This window comes from Cherax quadricarinatus, chromosome 60, assembly GCF_038502225.1.
Source record: "Cherax quadricarinatus isolate ZL_2023a chromosome 60, ASM3850222v1, whole genome shotgun sequence".
NCBI classification, from domain to species: Eukaryota; Metazoa; Arthropoda; class Malacostraca; order Decapoda; family Parastacidae; genus Cherax; species Cherax quadricarinatus.
In genome coordinates this window covers 77,917-93,979 of record NC_091351.1, presented here as the reverse complement: position 1 = coordinate 93,979, position 16,063 = coordinate 77,917, and the positions used below count along the sequence as shown (strand labels likewise).

General features: G+C 40.7%; 1 protein-coding gene across 3 annotated transcripts in view; it reads right to left on the bottom strand.

Annotated features, from left to right (window-relative positions):
* The window catches only part of LOC128694436 (inositol 2-dehydrogenase), a 35,388-nt gene that overhangs the window by 15,935 nt on the left and 3,390 nt on the right, over positions 1 to 16,063 (bottom strand). For 2 of the 3 annotated variants that reach the window (XM_070097848.1, XM_070097849.1), the window contains exon 4: positions 5,386 to 5,548. In XM_070097848.1, the coding sequence (XP_069953949.1) occupies positions 5,386 to 5,548 (163 nt within the window). Of the gene's footprint in view, positions 1 to 5,385; positions 5,549 to 13,849; positions 13,953 to 16,063 lie in introns of all 3 variants that reach the window. The other variant, XM_070097850.1, reaches the window with a different exon arrangement.

The window sequence follows — 16,063 nt, the reverse complement described above, 5'->3', positions numbered from 1 at the left end:
TCACCGTAGCTGCCTCGGACTTTACTCTGTTGACGACTACTCTCTGTGTTCTGTTAGTGAGGAAATTATAGATCCATCGACCGACTTTTCCTGTTATTCCTTTAGCACGCATTTTGTGCGCTATTACGCCATGGTCACATTTGTCGAAGGCTTTTGCAAAGTCTGTATATATTACATCTGCATTCTTTTTGTCTTCTAGTGCATTTAGGACCTTGTCGTAGTGATCCAATAGTTGAGACAGACAGGAGCGACCTGTTCTAAACCCATGTTGCCCTGGGTTGTGTAACTGATGGGTTTCTAGATGGGTGGTGATCTTGCTTCTTAGGACCCTTTCAAAGATTTTTATGATATGGGATGTTAGTGCTATTGGTCTGTTGCTTTACTGCCCCCTTTGTGGAGTGAGGCTATGTCTGTTGTTTTTAGTAACTGTGGGACGACCCCCGTGTCCATGCTCCCTCTCCATAGGATGGAAAAGGCTCGTGATAGGGGCTTCTTGCAGTTCTTGATGAACACAGAGTTCCATGAGTCTGGCCCTGGGGCAGAGTGCATGGGCATGTCATTTATCGCCTGTTCGAAGTCATTTGGCGTCAGGATAACATCGGATAGGCTTGTGTTAATCAAATTTTGTGGCTCTCTCATAAAAAATTAATTTTGATCTTCGACTCTCAGTCTGGTTAGCGGCTTGCTAAAAACTGAGTCATATTGGGACTTGAGTAGCTCACTCATTTCCTTGCTGTCATCTGTGTAGGACCCATCTTGTTTAAGTAGGGGCCCAATACTGGACGTTGTTCTCGATTTTGATTTGGCATAGGAGAAGAAATACTTTGGGTTTCTTTCGATTTCATTTATGGCTTTTAGTTCTTCCCGCGATTCCTGACTCCTAAAGGATTCTTTTAGCTTAAGTTCGATGCTTGCTATTTCTCTGACCAGTGTCTCCCTACGCATTTCAGATATATTGACCTCTTTTAGCCGCTCTGTTATTCTTTTCCGTCGCCTGTAAAGGGAGCGCCTGTCTCTTTCTATTTTACATCTACTCCTTTTTCTTAGAGGAATAAGCCTTGTGCATACATCGAGTGCCACCGAGTTAATCTGCTCTAGGCATAAGTTGGGGTCTGTGTTGCTTAGTATATCTTCCCAGCTTATATCGGTTAGAACATAAGAACGAAGGAACACTGCAGAAGGCCTACTGGCCCATGCGAGGCAGGTCCAAGTCTCCTACCGGCTTAAGCCAATGCACCCAACCTAGTCAGGTCAGGTCACATTGACTTAAGGGAGGAACACGGCAACCGACCTGGTAGCACAAGCTATCAGGTCTAACTCACACCCACCCACATCTACTCATGTATTTATCCAACCTATTTTTAAAGCTACACAACGTTCTGGCCTCTATAACTTTACTTGGGAGTTTGTTCCACTCATCCACAACTCTATTACCAAACCAGTACTTTCCTATATCCTTCCTGAATCTGAATTTTTCCAACTTAAAACCATTGCTGCGAGTCCTGTCTAGGCTAGATATTTTCAGCACACTATTTACATCCCCTTTATTTATTCCTGTCTTCCATTTATACACCTCAATCATATCCCCCCTAATTCTACGTCTTACTTGAGAGTGAAGATTCAGGGCCCTTAGTCTATCCTCATAGGGAAGGTTTCTGATACATGGGATCAACTTTGTCATCCTCCTTTGTACATTTTCCAGAGAATTTATATCCATTCTGTAATACGGTGACCAAAACTGTGCAGCATAATCTAAATGAGGCCTAACCAAGGATGTATAGAGTTGAAGAACAACCTGAGGACTCCTATTATTTATGCTTCTTGATATGAAGCCAAGGATTCTATTAGCTTTATTGCGAACACTTATGCACTGTTGTCTTGGTTTCAGATTACTGCTAACCAGAAACGTTTCGGAATAAAGTTGCCTAACTGTTGCCTGTCTTACCTACATATCTTAATACTACAGCTTTCATCAACGACAAATAAAGACATAAAGACATAAAAGACAATGTCTTTTATGTCCATGTTTATCCACATAAAAGACATTGTCTTTATGCCTGCTGAAGTGATAGTCAATGTTGAATGTCATAATGGGATGCAGTGAGTCGAATCTCTTAAGAGAATTTACTTTCAACAGTAAGAGACTAAAAGTGAATGAGAATTATAGACATTTTTCAGCTATTGACTTATTTTGGAAGAAAAATTTTTGCCACTGTGAGTTGTAATAACAATTTAAACTTAAAATTGTTAGTGGTCGCCTTCTTTCCTATAACCATAACAGTGAACTTACCTTCAGTAGTAATAGTTGGTTAGATGATCTTCGCTCTAATGGTATCAACCTTAGTAATTGATATTGGCAAATTGATTGTTCACTTCAAAGGATCTTGATCACTTCTAACGACACTTGGGTGGCATTGAAAATTGGGTTGGGCAAATGTTTTGTTAGTGGGATGAATTGTAAAGGACCTGCCTAGTATGGGCCAGCAGGCCTCCTGCAGTGTTCCTCCTTTCTTATGTTCTTATGTTCTTATGTTAGGACTTGGTTTACTTGGTCCCACTTTATGTTTTTGTTATTGAAGTTGAATTTGGTGAATGCTCCCTCGTGACTAGTCTCATTATGTCGGTCTGGGGCTCCACGCATACATGTCTGAACCTCAATTATGTTGTGATCTGAGTATATTGTTTTTGATATGGTGACATTTCTTATCAGATCATCATTGTTAGTGAAGATGAGGTCTAGTGTATTCTCCAGTCTAGTAGGCTCTATTATTTGCTGGTTTAAATTGAATTTTGTGCAGAGATTTAAAAGCTCGTGTGAGTGTGAGTTTTCATCAGAGCTGCCTCCTGGTGTTATTACTGCAACAATATTATTTGCTATATTCCTCCATTTTAGGTGCCTTAAGTTGAAATCCCCCAGGAGCAAGATGTTGGGTGCAGGAGCTGGAAGATTTTCCAGACAGTGGTCAATTTTTAACAGCTGTTCCTGGAATTGCTGGGATGTTGCATCCGGAGGCTTGTAGACTACCACAATGACTAGGTTTTGGTTCTCGACCTTTACTGCTAAAACTTCCACTACATCATTTGAGGCATTTAGCAGTTCTTTGCAAACAAGTGACTCTGCAATGTACAGGCCAATATATATATATATATATATATATATATATATATATATATATATATATATATATATATATATATATATATATATATATATATATATATATGTCGTGCCGAATAGGCAGAACTTGCGATCTTGGCTTAAATAGCAACGCTCATCTTGCCATATAGGACAAGCGAAAATTTGTGTATGCAATAATTTCGCCAAAATCATTCTGATCTTAAAGAGAAAAATATATTTCACTGTGTTTGTTTAGTATTAAATTATTGTAAACTTATCTAAAATATATTTAGTTGGGTTAGGCTAAAATAAATTGCGCTTGTTATAATAAGGTTAGGTAAGTTTTCTAAGATTCTTTTGATGCAAAATTAAAAATTTTTTCATTAACATAAATGAAAAAAATATATCTTTAAACACATAAGAAAATTTTTTTGAAAGGACTTAATTTTAAATGAGTTCTTGCTAATTGACCAGTTTTACATATTCGGCACGACATATATATATATATATATATATATATATATATATATATATATATATATATATATATATATATATATATATATATATATATATATATATATATATATATATATATATATATATATATGCGTGTGTGTACTCACCTAGTTGTACTCACCTAGTTGAGGTTGCAGGGGTCGAGTCCAAGCTCCTGGCCCCGCCTCTTCACTGGTCGCTACTAGGTCACTCTCCCTGAACCATGAGCTTTATCGTACCTCTGCTTAAAGTTATGTATGGTTCCTGCCTCCACTACATCACTTGCTAGACTATTCCACTTCCTGACAACTCTATGACTGAAGAAATACTTCCTAACATCCCTGTGACTCGTCTGGGTCTTCAGCTTCCAATTGTGACCCCTTGTTTCAGTGTCTCCTCTCTGGAACATCCTGTCTCTGTCTACCTTATCTATTCCACGCAGTATTTTGTATGTCGTTATCATGTCTCCCCTGACCCTCATGTCCAGTGTCGTCAGGCCGATTTCCCTCATCCTTTCTTTGTGGGACATTCCCCTGAGCTCCGGAACTAGCCTTGTTGCAAACCTTTGCACTTTCTCTAATTTCTTGACGTGTTTGACCAGGTGTGGGTTCCAAACTGGTGCCGCATATTCCAGTATGGGTCTGACGTACACAGTGTACAGTGTCTTAAACGATTCCTTACTAAGGTATCGGGACGCTATTCTCAGGTTTGCCAGGTGCCCATATGTTGCAGCAGTTATCTGGTTGATGTGAGCTTCCGGAGACGTGCTCGGCGTTATGGTCACCCCAAGTTTTTTCTCCTTGAGTAAGATTTGCAGTCTTTGTCCACCTAGCCTATACTCTGTCTGTAGTCTGCTTTGCCCTTCCCCAATCTTCATGACTGCAGGTTGAATTCTAGAAGCCAGTTTCTGGACCACGTGTCCAGCCTGTCTAGGTCTCTTTGTAGTCTTGCCTGATCCTCATCTGATTTGATTCTCCTAATTAACTTCACACCATCTGCGAACAGGGACACTTCAGAGTCTATCCCTTCCATTATGTCATTCACATATACCAAAAATAGCACTGGTCCTAGGACTGACCCCTTTGGGACCCCACTCGTCACATGCGCCCACTGTGATACTTCATCACGTACCATGACTCGTTGCTGCCTCCCTGTCAGGTATTCTCTGATCCATTGCAGTGCCCTTCCTGTTATACGCGCCTGATCCTCCAGCTTCTGCAGTAATCTCTTGTGAGGAACTGTGTCGAAGGCCTTCCTGCAGTCCAGGAAAATGCAATCAACCCACCCCTCTTTCTCGGGGTGTGGGTTGATTGCATTTTCCTGGACTGCAGGAAGTGTGTGTGTGTGTGTGTGTGTTTTATATATCATGTTTTATTGTTTAGCCTGTGTATGTTGAGTAGTGAAGCATATTTTACTCTAAAATGTAAAAATGGGTTGCTGCTTCTGGTGCTCTATTTAAAGTTATTTATTGAGATAAACTGCACTTTCAGCCAAGAACCAAATGAGGCTCCAGCATCACTATCACTCATGAAAGAAGATAAGTTCATATCCCCATTTTGTTAAATTGTTTTCTCCTAATTGGATATAAATTACAAGATGAAAGTTAACAAGTCATTTTGTACTAGGAAAATTTGAGTAAGCCAAATATGAAACTAACAGGGCTTCCCATGTAATTTATTTCTAAGTTTCACCATTGGAGTACCAGCCAAAAACAATATCCCGTCCACTATAGCATTTTGTCATACTGGGTGTTATGAGACTTAACACACCTTGGATCTTGGAAGACTCTGTCCGCCTCATCAGGAAAGAGCAAAACACTCTCAGGGAGTCGCCACTCAGCCTTCGCACGTAATAACTTGTCAGTGTCCGATTCCACCAGGTACTTGAGACAAATACGAGAACTCTTCATAATGTTTGTTAGGTGAAAAGATCCTGGGAAAGAATTATGATAGATGAGCGACCCAGACAACAAGTTCTGGGTAGTGACTGGTTACGGGACTCCGTTACAGTACTATGATTGTAATCGCTAGTTCATATAGTAAATACCTTACTTTCATTTTGTTGTCTTTTAAATATTTCTTTTTTTTTGTTCTGAAATCGTAATTTATTGATTTAGCACTTGAGATGATGCACTCGTGCAGTTGCTGTATGGTAACACTTAGTAACTATTTCGTGTACAAGACTCTACAGATTTAGATTAGATTTTGCCACCGAAGTGGCTAGTTTATTGTGCACCCCATATCCATCCTGTGGACGGTAGCGCAAGAGCATATGGATACACAAAAGGCCCAGGAACTAGGCCCCAAAGGGTTAACAGGAATACATATGGATTTATATATACTTATCTATAGTTCACTTATCTGTTACAAGCAAATTTAGGAAATTTGTTTAGTATACCTGGTATCTTATTTTCATTAATAAGATATCTTGACATGTCACATAGGTTATTATACTGTCTGTCTCTGCATTCCTCAATAAGTGGACAATTAAGCACATAGTGTTCAAGAGAGTGACCATATGCCTGATCACATAATTTACATTTAGTTTGATCATCATCTGTGAGTCTCCCAAACTGCCAGAAGTACTTGTAACCAAGCCTAAGCCTGGCCACTACAACATCAGTCAGTCTGTTCACATTGCAAGTTGCTCCATAAACATACTTATCTACGTTCATGTTATCATAGTGGGTTATAGATCTACTCAGGCTTCTAACTGCATTCCTATAACAATCATTTTCATTATTTACTTCTCTCTTAATATTATTCCTAATGCTAGACACAGTTATACCAAAGTTATATTCTACATTCTCCTTCTGGGTACTTTTCTTGGCTAACATATCAACTTTATCATGAAGGAGTAATCCAATGTGTAATGGGATCCATAGCAATTGTACATTAATTCCTTTGTCCCTAATTCTTGAGTATCTATACCTGGCTTCTCCAATGAGCATGTTGTTGGAGTCATTATATGAGTCAAGAGCCTTCAATGATGACATAGAATCAGTAATGATGATAGAGTCAAGCTCAGTGTCATAGGTTAGCTTTAGTGCCATTAGGATTGCAAACAATTCAGTTTGCAGTGTAGACGCCCAGTTGTTAATTCTTATGCCTAACTCAACAAATTTATTATCGTTTTTAACTAGGGGGGGGTGGCAACAAGAGCAGATGCAGCCCTGCCAGAAGACTCCTGTTTAGATCCATCAGTGTATATAACTTGTGATAACTTATTACTACCAGCTAGGTGAGAAATTTCTTCTTGAGCAGTTGCTCTAACAAGAGATTTAAGGAAGGGATTACTAGCGATGAGCTTCTTGGGAGGGACTTGTAGGTAAGTGATATTAAATGAACACATCTTCCGTGGAGGGGTGAAATGCTCTTGTTGCCTACAGTGATACAGTTCATGCAGGTTATAAAACTTAATGCAATTGCACGTTTTCACAATCCATTTAGATCTGTGTGTATTTACCTCTAGACACTTGGTAAGATTCATTGTGACAGTGTCTGGTTCGTTTCTCAACATTCTAACACCGAGTACAGTGTTAATCTCAACAATCCTATCACTGAAACTAGAAATACCAAGCTCCTTCCTCATGTTAAGAACTTTTGTAGATCTGGGACAGCCAAGAATAATCCTGAGAGCTTCATTTTGCATTAACTCCAAGGGTCGGAGAGAACTTTCTCTAGCTAATATCAACATGGGAGCAGCATAATCAATTAAGGACCTAACATAGGCTATGTACATCATTCTCACGATTCTCACATTAGCACCATAGTTGGGATTGTAGCCAGCAACAGCTTTGAGAGCATTTAGCCTAGCTTTGCATTTCTTGTTTAGTTGTGGTATAGTGGATTTGTTAAAGGGTACATCTACACCAAGATATCTGTAAGTTTTAACGTAGCTAATGATTTCACCCTGCAAATAGATGAGTGGGGGATGTCGTTTGCTTGTTAATATCTTTGTTTTAGAGGAAGATATTATGAGGCCTAGTCGATTACAAATTGCTTGAACTTCATTAAGAATGGTATTCATCTTCTTATGCCCTGTTGTATGGATCATGATATCATCAGCATAGCTTATAGCTATATGTTTAGGTGAGGCAGGTAGAGCATTTAGGAGAGCATTAATCAGAATATTAAATAGCATGGGACTAAGAACTCCTCCCTGCGGTGTACCTAAAGACATTTCTTTAGAATCACTTCTGAAGCCTTGGTAAAGGACAGAGGATACTCTATTTGACAGGTATCCTATTATCCAGCAGAGTAAGCTACCACCAATATTCATTTTGGCTAGTTCATGTAGTATAACGGTTCTGTTCGCAATATCAAATGCAGATTTTAGATCAAGAAAAGTGGTAAAACTAGTAGAGGTGTGTGCAGTGAGAAAGGTGGAAATACAGTTCTGCACACTTTTACCTTTCATGAACCCATAGAGGTAGGGGGAAAGTTGGTGTCTGATTCTGTAGTACAGTCTGTTAAGTATCATTCTTTCAAAAGTTTTACAAAGACAACTAGTTAAGGAGATCGGTCTAAATGTATCAGGCTGTTGGGGCTTAGGGATAGGCACAATGAGACTATTAGTCCAGGAAGTAGGAAGAACGCCCTCAATGTAACTGAGATTATACAGTGCCAACAAAGGGTTATCAGGCACGTGCCTTAGAGTTCTGAGAATATCATAGGTTATACCATCCTCTCCAGGAGCAGTTGATCGACCTTTGGTTAATGCATTATCTAATTCATACTCGGTAAAGAGGCAATCACTCTCATCAATATTTTGGCTTATAAAATTAATCAGTTTCAACATTTCTTCAGAAGTACTCTCTAAATTTTTTCTAATATGAGATGGAAGGTTTTCATGCCTGGATGTTTTGGACCAGTCATTTATGAGGTCATTTGCTTTTTCAAGAGGAAAGGGATGAGCATCATTGCCAGTCTTTTTCCTGGTTATTTTATTTATACCTTTCCAAGCCAAACTTAAAGGGGTGGACCTATTTAATCCACTAACAAACTGTTCCCATTCCTGTTGCCTAAGTTCTTCCTTTCTATTCCTTGCATTTGTTAGTGCAGCTTGGAACGTTCTGAGCAGGTCTGGGGTTCTACATTCACGGTATGCTTTACCAATCCTCCTAGCTGCATGTGTTAGATTGCGTAGCTGTGGATCATTATAGTATTTACATTGGCTTTTATTGTTATTTATAGTGGAGGGTCTTTGTTTCCTATTCCTGCCCACTTGATCTGTGAGAACACTCTCAATAGTGGTAATTAAATCATCATTAAATTTTTGTGTGCCAATGGGCTCGTAATTCTTATACCATTGATCCAAGTGGTTAATAAAGTTGTCTCTGTGTTCTGGTTTGAGAATAAGTTTCCTCCTTCTGTATTTAGCTCCTTGATTGCTGGATATGTGATCAAGATTGACAGTTGTTAGTCTTGGGAAGTGATCAGATAGAAGATCATCAACTATGACAGAGTCATGCATCGTATATGATGTATTAAATCCAAGACACAGATCTAGTATGCCACCATATATGTGAGTAGGCTCAGTAGTGCCCACAATTCGAACATTATCATGCTCATTTAGCAATTTCACTAGTTTAGTTCCATTGGTGTTTGTAATTGAGAAATTTCAATTACTCAGATATGGTAAACATGAGGAAATTAAATCTTCATCAGAGTACAAAACAAATTCTGGCCACAAAATAGAGCGAAACACCAACGTCAAAGACCTGGGAGTGATCATGTCGGAGGATCTCACCTTCAAGGACCATAACATTGTATCAATCGCATCTGCTAGAAAAATGACAGGATGGATAATGAGAACCTTCAAAACTAGGGAGGCCAAGCCCATGATGACACTCTTCAGGTCACTTGTTCTATCTAGGCTGGAATATTGCTGCACACTAACAGCACCTTTCAAGGCAGGTGAAATTGCCGACCTAGAAAATGTACAGAGAACTTTCACGGCGCGCATAACGGAGATAAAACACCTAAATTACTGGGAGCGCTTGAGGTTCCTAAACCTGTATTCCCTGGAACGCAGGAGGGAGAGATACATGATTATATACACCTGGAAAATCCTAGAGGGACTAGTACCGAACTTGCACACGAAAATCACTCACTACGAAAGCAAAAGACTTGGCAGACGATGCACCATCCCCCCAATGAAAAGCAGGGGTGTCACTAGCACGTTAAGAGACCATACAATAAGTGTCAGGGGCCCGAGACTGTTCAACTGCCTCCCAGCATACATAAGGGGGATTACCAACAGACCCCTGGAAGTCTTCAAGCTGGCACTGGACAAGCACCTAAAGTCAGTTCCTGATCAGCCGGGCTGTGGCTCGTACGTTGGTTTGCGTGCAGCCAGCAGCATCAGCCTGGTTGATCAGGCTCTGATCCACCAGGAGGCCTGGTCACAGACCGGGCCGCGGGGGCGTTGACCCCCGGAACTCTCTCCAGGTAAACTCCAGGTATAGACCCACCAATATTCTTATGCCTGGCATTAAAATCTCCAAGAATGATGGTAGGTTCACTATTGATGCGATCTGGTAAAGCATCAGGTCGAAGCTGGTTCGCTGGGGCATAGAGATTAAAAATGTTTATGGAAAAATCGCCTGCATATACTTTGACACGATGATACTGCATGTTAACTCGACTCTGCAAGGAAAGGAGTGAATGTGGCAAGTTCTTTCTGACATACATCACACAACAGTTGGTTGACCTTAGGTTATAAGCTGCATATCCAGGCAAGTTTGGTGAAGGTGCTCCATCTTTCAATCTACATTCCTGCAAACAGATGACATCAATATTCTTGGTTGCACTAATATGATGTAAGTCAGGTAACCGCTTCCTGATGGAAGCAATGTTCCATGAAAAGATCTGTAATGTATCCATTGTAGTGAGTTATTACAATCTCTTGCTCATAAGATGGTAAAAGTATTATGCTTTGGCTACAGTGTGCAGACACTTAAGAGCAAATAGCATAGTTTGTACGTCTTTATCTTCAGGACCCTTATTTTTAAGCATTTTTTGGCATATTGGCAGCCAGTTCCAAGGCAAGTCTTGAAGGCAAGAGTCATGGGCTTCTTTCTTACAAATTGCTGGAAGCTGAACGGAGATTGCTGCACTTTTGACATCATCACCATGCTCAAGAGCATCATCCTGATTACATATATTTATTAAACTTGTCAGGATCTGTTCAAGATGCTCAATTTTTTTCTGGAAATTTGTTATAATATGAGGAAGGTCAGGCGAATCCAATGCCTCTCCGGAGGATGGCACTTCTGAGTTAGTGCTTTCTTTAACACCTATCACCTTAACAGGTACCATGGTTACATTAGTGTTCTCTGATGGTGCCTGTGGCAAGTCTGTTTCATCATTCATTGCAGGTAGGTCCTGTGCATCTTACTCATCTCCAATTTTCAGGGGGGTTACCTGTGTGGTGTCCGTCTGACTGTTGTAGTTGTGTGTATTGGGAGAAATGACAAACTCATCCCCATATTCAGGTGTAGCCATAGGTATCAGTAGTGGCAGACCAGTAGTTCCACATGTGCTAGCAGGGATGGCTAGCTCCTCCACAGCTGGTGTGTGTGATGGCATTCTGGTATCACCAGAATCCTTCGCAGTGAGGTGGGGTTCTTGCGCACTTTGCAGAGGTTCAGTCTCAGATCTGGCTGTGGTAGACTGGATGGCCTCTTCCTCAGTTACCATTAAATGACTGTTATCAGGTTTACATCGAAGGTTGTTTGGGTTCTGACTGCAGTCCTTGTGGGAAACTGTAACCCCAACTTCTTTACAGTTAATACACTTAAATTTTTGTCTGTCAGGGCCTACTGTGCATTCTCTAGTGGAATGTTTCCCAGCACACTTACCACACCAAGAATGTAGTATTCCACAGTCTACTGGAACATGGCCATAGTGCTGGCATTTGTAACACCTACGTTTAGGGGGTAGGTACACTTCGATGTTTAGGAAACGTAAACAATGCACCCAGATATTCCGGGGGAGGGGCACAGGACCCACCCAACTGGCAATAATTTGGGATTTTCCTTTAAGTCTTTTAGGCTTGATGATATGCTCACTGAGAGTCAGATGGGATGGGTCCATGTAGAGAGGGTATCCAAAGATTATGATACTGACCCATTTTTTAAAGTGGTGAGTGTCTGATGGAGGTCGGAGCAGCTTAATATCCCCATAAGGTGTACTAAATAGATCATTGATCAGTTCTTCATTCTGTTCCACAAACACAAAGTTGTGTGTGTTTTTCCTAAATTGGATCCTTGAGTTAGGATGCTTGTTTACAGCTTCCATTAGCCATGCACACTTAGCAGGCAGCGGGGTGTTGTCAGGGAAGTTCAGCTTAACACATTCTTCCTTTGAAGAAAGACTTCTTGCAGCCTCTGTGCACCAAGGACGTTTAGTGTTACATTGTGTACAAGTCAAGTGAGTCTGACTACGTCGACGCTCTAGCCCTTTCTCACTTTTTCTCTTTTGTTTACTTTTAAAGGTCTGGAAGCTATCATCATTTCCATCACCTGCTGAAATAGGTTCCTCTATAACAGTTGCCATGTTTGCCAGTGATGATATCTCGTGTAAGACTCACAACACAAAAATTCCTTGCTTATCTTCCCCTTATAGCTTATGCAAGAGTAAATATTTACTATAAAGTCAGAAGTCTAAAATAGATCATATGACACAAGTGTTCAAGTTCAATGAACACTTCTAATTATACTTAACCCAGATTACTACTACTTAATACGATACACACCTTACTAAAAATACATTCAGAGACTTCTTGTATGTGTGTTAATAATATGGTACATATAATGATATAATGGATGGTACAGGCGTTGTCTTACACCTTATCACAAATTACAAAGATGAAAAGAGAGAGAGAGAGAGAGAGAGAGAGAGAGAGAGAGAGAGAGAGAGAGAGAGAAAGTAGGTAATATTGAGCATAAAATTAGAATTCTGACATATATCACATTAAACAAGAGGTTCAAATTCAATGATAACTTCCACTTGAGTCAGTTCAGGCTACTGCCACCTAATGTACCTCACTGTAATAATAATATAGTGGACATCACAATGAATGCTGAAGACAACCTCTTACCCCAACCATACATTGTAAACAATGTTACTAAAAAAAAAAAGTAACTAGGTAATGTTACAATGACAATGAGATAAATCACTCTGGTCGACTTGCTTCGTCCATCCTGGGTAACTCACACGTTACTATGTTATACATGTATGCAAGCATAAGTGTGCAGCTGTAGATAGATGAACCAGTACCTAAACAATCTCACTTACACACGCGTTACTATGTATGACAAGTGTTACCAAGTACACCAAGTGTACACTTTATCACTTAGAATACACTTTTGTTGATGTAAATATAGGTGAGAGTGGTACACCGCTGGTCGTAATAAATACTCTCAACTTCTCAAGGTCACACACTAGGCCCAGCTTCTGGAGAGTTACCAGTGCTTTAGCTTAATATGTTTATTATGTGTCTGTGCGAGTCTGCAGTCATTAACTTGGTGTTTTGGTGTGTCAGAAGTTAAACACTACAATCCAGTTGATCAAATAGTCTAAAACAATTTACACAATGTATAACTAGAAGTATAATGATTGCAAATTGTTACTATTACAATTTTAACTAGGCGCTAAACCCACTAGATGAGATGGCAAGGAACATAGATGTTAACAGGCTGACTCTTGCTTAACAGTTTAAAGGTAACCGAATTACTCAAGAGAGAAAGTATTCATGAAACTGAACATTATGCAGGAGTAAGCTTGTTACTGGTCATATGTTTTAACGTAAATTTATATACACCGAAAGTTTTTTTTTTGTTATTTACTCACTGGATGTACATTGAGTTTATTCTAATCTATATTTTAGGGAATTTATATCATATATGTTACACGGGCTTTGTTGAAAATTAAAGCCAGAGTAAGGTTTAGTTTAACATATTTATTATGCACCCCATACCCATCCTGTGGGCGGTAGTCAAAAGATTACAGAGGTACATAATGGGTCCAGGGACTGGACCCCAAAGTTATGATAGCTGAACTAGTTACAAAGGTAATGAACTCCGGGTAGATCTGGTCACAATCATAGCAACATTAGGTTTTAAACCAAATGACCAGCCATCCAACCATGAGTAAGATGTGAGTTTATCTCCTCCCGGTTGAACAGATTGTACTGTGCTAAATATAGTTGAATATTTGCCACATTTACCAGAACTAAGCAGGACGTATGTAGCGTTGACAGTGAGCAGCTCAGAAGCAGTCACTTGCCTATAGTGAGTCACAGTCAGCAGCCAGCAGTGGGGCAGCTGTCACTGTGAATGATACACATTGACTCTGTGATAGACGGATATCTCACTTGCCATAGTTTGTTGTGAGATAATTCTTAAGTAATTACCTCCTGTTTTTATAGAAATAAAATTTGTCTTTCAGTGCACCGTGTCAGTTAGTTTAATATGTTTATTATGCACCCCATACCCATCCTGTGGGCGGTAGTCAAAAGATTACAGAGGTGCGTAGTGGGTCCAGGGACTGGACCCCAAAGTTATGATAGCTGAATGAGTTACAAAGGTAATGAACTCCAGGTCGATCTGGTCACAATCATGGCAAGTTACAAAGGTAATGAACCATCTACATTCCTATACATAGTTACAGTCATGAACAAATTACAAAGTAATGAGCCACTGACATGTCCACACCTGGTCACAGTTGTAATGAGTTATAAATACGAATATTAAGTGGGTCATACACCCACACGAGCGTGCGAGCGCGCACGCACACGAGGGCGCACGCACGTCAAGAAACGAGAGAAAGTACAAAGGTTTGCGACAAGGGTAGTTCCAGAGCTAAGGGGAATGTCCTATGAAGAAAGGTTGAGGGAAATCGGCCTGACGACACTGGAGGACAGGAGGGTCAGGGGAGACATGATAACGACGTATAAAATACTGCGTGGAATAGACAAGGTGGACAAAGACAGGATGTTCCAGGGAGGGGACACAGAAACAAGAGGCCACAATTGGAAGTTGAAGACACAAATGAGTCAGAGAGACATTAGGAAGTATTTCTTCAGTCATAGAGTTGTAAGGTGGTGGAATAGCCTAGAAAATGACGTAGTGGAGGCAGGAACCATACACAGTTTTAAGACGAGGTTTGATAAAGCTCATGGAGCGGGGAGAGAGAGGGCCCAGTAGCAACCGGTGAAGAGGCGGGGCCAGGAGCTAAGACTCGACCCCTGAAACCACAAATAGGTGAGTACACACACACACACACACACAAACCTTCTGGAGTTTTATGATAAAGTAACAGAAGACACGAGAGAGAGAGGTGGGTTGATTGCATCTTCTTGGACTGCAAGAAGGCCTTTGACACAGTTCCTCACAAGAGATTAGTGCAGAAGCTAGAGGATCAGGCACATATAACAGGAAGGGCACTGCAATGGATCAGAGAATACCTGACAGGGAGGCAACAACGAGTCATGGTACGTAATGATGTATCACAATAGGCACCTGTGACGAGCGAGGTCCCACAGGGGTCGGTCCTAGGACCAGTGCTATTTTTGGTATATGTGAACGACATGATGGAACGGTTAGACTCAGAAGTGTCCCTGTTCGCAGACGATGTGAAGTTAATGAGGAGAATTAAATCAGATGAGGACCGTGCAGGACTTCAAAGAGACCTGGACAGACTGGACACCTGGTCCAGCAACTGGCTTCTCGAATTTAATCCCGCCAAATGCAAAGTCATGAAGATAGGGGAAGGGCAAAGAAGACCGCAGACAGAGTATAGGCTAGGTGGCCAAAGACTGCAAACCTCGCTCAAGGAGAAAGATCTTGGAGTGAGTATAACACCGAGCATGTCTCCGGAAGCACACATCAACCAGGTAACTGCTGCGGCATATGGGCGCCTGGCAAACCTGAGAACAGCATTCCGATACCTTAGTAAGGAATCGTTCAAGACACTGTACACCGTGTACGTCAGGCCCATACTTGAGTATGCAGCACCTGTTTGGAACCCGCACTTAATAAAGCACGTCAAGCAACTAGAGAAAGTGCAAAGGTTTGAGACAAGGTTAGTTCCAGAGCTAAGGGGAATGTCTTATGAAGAAAGGTTAAGGGAAATCGGCCTGACGACACAAGAGAACAGGAGGGTCAGGGGAGACATGATAACGACATATAAAATACTGCGCGGAATAGGCAATGTGGACAAAGACAGGATGTTCCAGGGAGGGGACACAGAAACAAGAGGTCACAATTGGAAGTTGAAGACACAGATGAGGCAGAGAGATATTAGGAAGTATTTCTTCAGTCATAGAGTTGTCAGGCAGTGGAATAGCCTAGAAAGTGATGTAGTGGAGGCAGGAACCATACATAGTTTTAAGACGAGGTATGATAAAGCTCATGGAGCGGGGAGAGAGAGGACCCAGTAG